Raw genomic sequence first — 6,620 nt, 5'->3', positions numbered from 1 at the left:
ATTTAATGACAGCATGGAAGCGCGCTCAACCTCAATGCATAGAGATTTGCATGATTTCCCAGAAATCTGGGTGACGTCAGCATGGCTCGCGCTCACCCAAGACAGCCCAAGGAAAGATTTCATAAGCGCAAACCTTCGTCATGCCGATCGGATCGAGGGAGCATACCTATGCCCATACGACAAGCTTCAATAGGCCGATCGGCGAGGATCAGTCTTATCCGAATCGAAGACCACACCGTGTTGAAGGCCGATCGGGAGGAAACCTACTCAAACAATTGTCCAGTCAATCGAACTACAGTCTCCTTCGACTAGAATTGAGAGGGAGGCTTGTAATGCTGTGATGATGAAGGGCCCCACCCTGCTGCCACGGTGGAGGTTAAAGGAGATCAAAGTCAAGACGGACAATGAGTGGATGATATCAGCCGATCGGATGAATCATACTCCGACCGGGGAGAGGGCTCCGACCCGTCGTCGACTTCGACACGGGGAGCATTCAAACAACCAACGCTCAAGGGAGGCGACGTGCAGAAGCCGAGCCGAGCGGCTACCCCACTCGGCAAGACAACAGGCATGACATCAAAAGTTCAACTTCGGCCGAGCGGCTACCTCGCTCGGCCAAACATCAAAGTATGACATCACTTTGGCCGAGCAGCTATCCCGCTCAGCCTAGCAACAGAGCATGCGGATAGTAGACTTCCGGTCGAACGGCTATCTCGCTCAGCCCGACAACAGACAACTTGTTGATAGTGGAATTCCGATCGAGCGGTTATTCCGCTCAGCCAAACAACAGACATAGCAGGCTATCTTTCGACATCCTTTTGAGAGCTAGTGCCGATGACAGACGGCATGGTCAGACAGAGGATTATACGGCGGAAGCTTCCACTGTCACTTCAGATATATGCTCAACTTGTTAAGTTACTGTGTCAGGGACACTTTATTGACAAGTCTTTTCGAGAAAAGTTTCGAGATGCGTGCTCGCCTAGGAAAGCGTATACACGCGCTATTGAAACTCTATATAAAAGGGTTCAAGATTCAGCGGAGGTATGCGATATTTTACTGTTACGTTACAGTTTTCTTGTTGCTCCACTTACTACTTCTTCTTCTTCTTCTTCGTCAGACACTGACTTGAGCATCGGAGGGTCATCGCCGGGATCACTTCCCTTGCTCGGCACTGACGTCAGTTGTGTTACAAGTCGGAGCGAAGTCCACAGAAGGTCAACGGGAGCGCCACATCCCCAGCATTCATCTCATCAACTTTCAGACAGGATCAATCACTATATAAAATTATTTCAAAATTTATATGCTACTGTAGAGATAATTTTTTATCTAATTTAATGGTCATTTATAAAATTTATGATTTATAATAAACTAGAATCTGTACTCTATACAATCGACTTCAATCGACTTCAAGACTATTTATTATAATTCTATCCATACTAACCAACTCAATTCTATTTGGATATATAACATCCTAAAACAAAAGAGTAATCTGGATGAACGTAATAGGGAATCACCCGTATAGATAATTTTCTTTTTAAATAATAAGCCAGCATAGATTCTTTTGCAAATTTTCAAAACCGTGGGTCCATCCAACGGGTGGTGAAAGATTCTAAGATTCCATGTGTCCCCTTTCTTTCCATCCATGACAACCTTTGGATGTCGACGCATAGGCGACTTCTCCTTATAGATCAATTGGATTTTCTTCTTGAAAAGATTCTACGCCTTGTGTAGATAAATCAGGGTGACATAAGAACGAAGAACCTCGAATATTAATCGATTTCAAGAATTAAATATTTAGAAATATAATAATAATTATTTTTTTATGCCTCTTTATTGGAGTTACGGGGGAGAATCAAAGAATAATTTTAAATAACTCCTTAGACTATAGTGCAACGGTTAGAATTTTTAAATAATTAATTAAGTATTTTTCAATTCTTTCATTTTAGTCTTTAGCTTTAACATGGGGAGAGAAAAAAAAATTATGGAACCTCAACAGAAGGTGATAGATCAAGATCTAATTTGAGAGGCTTAAAATTTAAATGCGGATCGAGTAACACAGCACTCACCGCAAAATTTAAATATGATATACCAAGATCCTTAAAAAATAGGACGGATTTCTTAAATCAGAGTTTAAATCTCACCCATGATATATATTACAATGGGGGAGTTTACAACATTTGTGACGTTGAACTGTCAGAATCTAAATCGGTGCTTCCCGATTTACTTCGCTGGTTAATGGAAAATTCTGAGAGGGATTAAATTGATTGTGGCATGGACAAAATAACAACAGCGACAGCGCGAACTAGAAGTGGACCACGATGTGACGACTGACACGGCCGGAGGGGGAGAGCAGAGGCCACGAATATTCGCGGCGCCGCCCACGCGCCCCGCCAAAGGCGTCGTCCCAGCTGGGTGGAAATCTCTCTCTCCCCCCGCCCCCGCGCCAGCACCCGAATATTCCCTCCCGCACGCCGATCGTGCCTGCGCTTCTGCTCCTCCCCCCGGACCAACCTAACCGCGCGCTATAACTAATTAACTAACATCTGCTCGCTTTTAGCTGCATCGCCCGACAGCCCGTGGCTTCGGTTTAATCCCTGATCCGCGGCGCAGCGGAACGGCGCGGCTAGTCCTCTCCTCTGCGCTGCCGAAAGAAGTAGATAGACTTGGCCGACCGTGAAAGAGAATGGCTTTTGGATTATGGATCGGTTAATTAATAGAAGATAGCGACGGCGAGTATCTTTCCTTCTTTTTAAATGCTATTCGTTGTCAGCTTCGTCGCTGAGAATCTTCCGAGTTTACGGTCCTCGTACGCCCGTATAAATTAGCCATTCCGTTTCCTTCTCTTTCTCCTCTGTTTCTGAGTGTGTGTGTGTGAGAGAGAGAGAGAGGGGAGGCATGGAAGGCGATGTTCAGTCCGGAGACACGAGGCCTCGGCTGAGGTGGACGCCCGACCTCCATGGCCGCTTCGTCGACGCCGTCGCCAAGCTCGGTGGAGCAGACAGTAACTGAGATCCTCATTCTCCCTTCGTTCAATACTTGGAATTTTGATTTGAGGATCTTGTGTTAACCGTCGTTGTCGCTGTTCGAATTGCAGAAGCAACGCCGAAATCTGTGCTTAGATTGATGGGCATCAAGGGGTTGACGTTGTACCATCTCAAAAGCCACCTGCAGGTTCCCTTCTCTCCTCTGTTCTTTTAGACTTCTCTGCAGTTGTGCTTCGTTGAAATTGTGAAGTAATTCGTATTTATGATATAGAAATACAGACTGGGAAGACAATCTCGAGGAGAGCAGGCAGGGATCGAAATCAACAAGGGTGAGCAGCGGAATTAAACATGCAGCCACCAAATAACAATCAACTACTACTCTGAATTAACCCTTGTTTCTGTGTGCAATTGTTTACAGGAAGCAAGAACTCAACTTGGAGCAATAACTGCTCTTCCGACGCATGCAGCAGCGTTTCTGGACGAGAAGACGTCGGGTATACAAATTTGATCACAGATGTTTCTTCAACTTTTTGGCTATGTAATTTGACTCTTTCGAACTGTAATAGAGACATGAGAATCACCGAGGCATTACGGTACCAATTGGATGTTCAAAGAAGGCTGAACGATCAACTTGAGGTAAGGTTTTTGAATTATGATTATGAGAATTATTATTATCATTATCATTGGAGTTCTCCATTTTTGCTACTCGATTCAGGTACAAAAGAAACTGCAGTCGAGAATTGAAGCTCAAGGCAGATACTTGCAAGCATTACTAGAGAAAGCCCTCACCACCATCTCGTTGGATATGAAAGCCACTGCTGGTTTAGAAGCCATCATCGCCTCTTCTCAGTCCCAGCTCCAAGCGGACCACGAGCTGAATCCAAAATTAGGCGATGGAGGAGGATTCGAGAGGAGGGTTTCGGGTTTCCAGCTCTACCGGGAGGGGCAGCGGGAGGAAGTTGGAGAGGCGAAGCCGCTGGACCTGAATGCGAAAGGAGGAAGCGGCTGCGAACTGTTTGGTGGAGGAAGAGGAAGCGATTTAACTCTGCAAATTTGAAGAGAAAACAATTGATCGATCGATCGATCGATCGTATTGTCTAAGTTAAGAAGTCGGATTAAATATATAGTTGTTTTTTCTTGCACGAGAAAAGAAATTTGAAAGTATTTGCATTTGTAAGCATTTTCGATAGCCGTTCCACGTTTGCTTCAGATCTTTCTAACGCTCAAGTTAAGATTTACTTGAGGTGTGATTTCGTCCGAAAACTGAGTCGGATGGCGAGAGTCGGTGACGAAAATAGCAATGTTGACAAGCAAAAGATTTTGACATGTGGTCGGAGGATTCGATCTAGGCTCTCAACCTTTGTGTGGAGTGAGGGTTACTGATGGTACCCACGAGCCTGTAGACACCATAGACTAAGCACCAAGGAGCGTTAGAGCGAGAAACTAGGGAAAATATCCCTGACATAGGTCCTCTGACTCTCAAGTCAGAAAGAAGCTGAGTGGAAAAATATAAAAAAGTATAACTGTAGCAGATGCGTGTGTGCGAACGAGCGCGCGTACCTAGCCAACGTAGTGGACCTCCCTTTTTATACTTCCTTTTGTAACCTTCACAATCATTAAGCATCAGAGCATGTTAGGTGTCAGGGTATGTCGGGTGATAGAGAATATACGACGAACTCCCGTTAGGCGGAGGAAAATTCCGCTTCATGCATATAGCAGAGCATCAAAATATTTCCTGACAACACAACCGCTACTCTCTGACAAGTGGTTGTGATTCCCTGATAACATTGTCTCCTAAAAATAGTCGGCCCAGCCTTATGTCGGCCGGGCGTAGACTAGGAGCTATGCAAAGTTGAATAACATTCACTCGACATGGAGTCGAACGAGCATAGTCTGAGAGCTATGAATGGGGTCCAATCGATATGGAGTCGGCCGGGAGTAGACTGAGAGCTATGAAAACTAGAATGTGGTCTGATTGGCATGGATCAGGCCGAGCGTAGGGGAGTGCCTTGCTTGGACACGTAGTCCTTGATGTTAGGACCCTCGGTGGCCGGCTAGAGGGGGGTGAATAGCCCCTACCAAATCAAGCAAAACAAACATTCCTAAGACTTATAACTTAATTAAACTAAATACTTGCATAATCAAAATAAGAGATAAACTAAAAAGATGAGGCTCACAGATTTATTTGGTTACAACCAGGGAGGTTGTTAATCCAAGGAAGTTAAAGTGTACTAAAATTCTCCTTTAGACGGAGAAGTCTCTTTATAGTAATGGAAGTACAGAAATAGAAGGCTAAAATAGAACAGTGGATGTGTACAAGGGTTGTTTCATAATTTCTTGTTATTCTTTAGCTTTGGGAGCAAAACTGCTTATATAGCCCTGCTCGGGGTGCCTGGAAAGTTCCAGGCACCAAGAGGGGGATAAAACTTTATCTCCTTCACAACGGATCGAGGTCAAATGCAATTCGGATAAATCCTGTTTTGGGCACCCGAACTAGGAAAGTCAACAAAGTTGACTTTTTCCAATCCAGGCCTTCTGCTCCTATTTCATTCACCTCGGTCCGAGTCTTCCGCTCTGGTTCCTTTTGCTTAGGTGATCTAGGCCATCCGGAATATGGCTCACCCGAACATAACTTTCGGCCTTCTCAAGCAAGCTTCTGCTCCGGCTTCTCGTCCATCGGAATCGTCGCGTGCTTTCTTCTCATCTGCCAGCGTACTCTTCCGCAACTCTTCGTCCCTCGGGCGCACCGAGCCCGTCGACTCTCTTCTGTGTCGACCTTCTCGCTAGCTGCGTGTTTTTCCCCTTGAGTAATCTTCCGCTCCGGCTTCTCGTCCATCAGAAACACCGCACACTCCCTTCTCATCCACCGGTGTACTCTTCCACAACACCTCGTCCCTCAGATGCACCGAACTCGTCATCTCTCTTCCATGTCGTCCTTCTCTCTAGCTGCGTCTTTTACTCAACTCCCTATGCTCCTAAGTTCCTACACAATTAGACACGGGGTTAAACACAACAGGATCTAACTTAACTTGTTTAACTACATCAAAACTACCATGGGGTACCAACAATCTCCCCCTTTTTTATGTGAGCGACTCAGGTTAAATTAGGGTAAATCAACATAAAAGTAAAAGAAATCAATTTTGTAATAAAGTACAAAAAACATAAAGTAAGCTACCCCCTAGACTTAATCTTCCCCTTCTCCACCTTTGATCACATAAAAAATGGGATACAAAAAAAAATCTAAAGGTAACTTTTTAAAAAATAAGAAAGTTTTAAAAAAAAAAAACTATGATTTTCCAACAATTTAGAAGAGCTTATCAAGTTTTTGAAAAATCTTTGAAAAAAATTGAAAATAATTTTGATATCACTTAAAAACTGCAACGTAAATATTTTTAGAAACTCTAAGTTCTATAAAAAATTTCTAAGTAAAAATAAATTTATAAAAAAATGTCTAAGTTAAAAAAACTGTAAAAAATATTTGAGTAACTATTTAAAGTATTATTTAATTATAATTAAATACTTTATCAGTTATTCAATTAAACATTTTATTTCATTAATCGACTTCTAGGCTGTGGTGAGGCACTAGGCCTTCTTGGTTATTGGAGCAACAACCACTTTCTAGACAAAACTTTTAAA

At 43.5% G+C, this 6,620-nt stretch overlaps 1 protein-coding gene across 2 annotated transcripts; it reads left to right on the top strand.

Moving 5' to 3' along the window:
• Positions 1-2,756: 2,756 nt before the first annotated feature.
• Positions 2,757-4,193, top strand: LOC121984272 (myb family transcription factor PHL11-like). Of its 2 annotated transcripts, XM_042537238.1 has the most exons (6): positions 2,758-3,001; positions 3,095-3,171; positions 3,256-3,313; positions 3,403-3,478; positions 3,551-3,620; positions 3,700-4,193. In XM_042537238.1, exons 1-6 carry the CDS (start codon positions 2,896-2,898, stop codon positions 4,039-4,041), a joined length of 729 nt encoding a protein of 242 aa, XP_042393172.1. In that variant the 5' UTR covers positions 2,758-2,895; the 3' UTR covers positions 4,042-4,193. The 2 variants fall into 2 exon arrangements, with proteins under 2 accessions (XP_042393099.1, XP_042393172.1); XM_042537165.1 differs by having other exon boundaries at positions 2,757-3,001; positions 3,403-3,620.
• Positions 4,194-6,620: the final 2,427 nt, after the last annotated feature.

The sequence above is a fragment of the Zingiber officinale genome, chromosome 1B (assembly GCF_018446385.1).
Source record: "Zingiber officinale cultivar Zhangliang chromosome 1B, Zo_v1.1, whole genome shotgun sequence".
Classification (NCBI taxonomy): Eukaryota; Viridiplantae; Streptophyta; class Magnoliopsida; order Zingiberales; family Zingiberaceae; genus Zingiber; species Zingiber officinale.
The sequence above is the reverse complement of the archived record's forward strand: the minus strand, read 5'-3'. Positions and strand labels throughout refer to the sequence as shown.

What these genes read in the sequence shown, in the direction of transcription:
- LOC121984272 (XM_042537165.1), top strand. Translation starts at nt 2,896, where the DNA reads ATGGAAGGCGATGTTCAGTCCGGAGACACGAGGCCTCGGCTGAGGTGG. An exon ending in ATCTCAAAAGCCACCTGCAG is followed by an intron (nt 3,172 to 3,255) that starts GTTCCCTTCTCT and finishes TTTATGATATAG; the next exon opens with AAATACAGACTGGGAAGACA. An exon ending in AGGGATCGAAATCAACAAGG is followed by an intron (nt 3,314 to 3,402) that starts GTGAGCAGCGGA and finishes AATTGTTTACAG; the next exon opens with GAAGCAAGAACTCAACTTGG.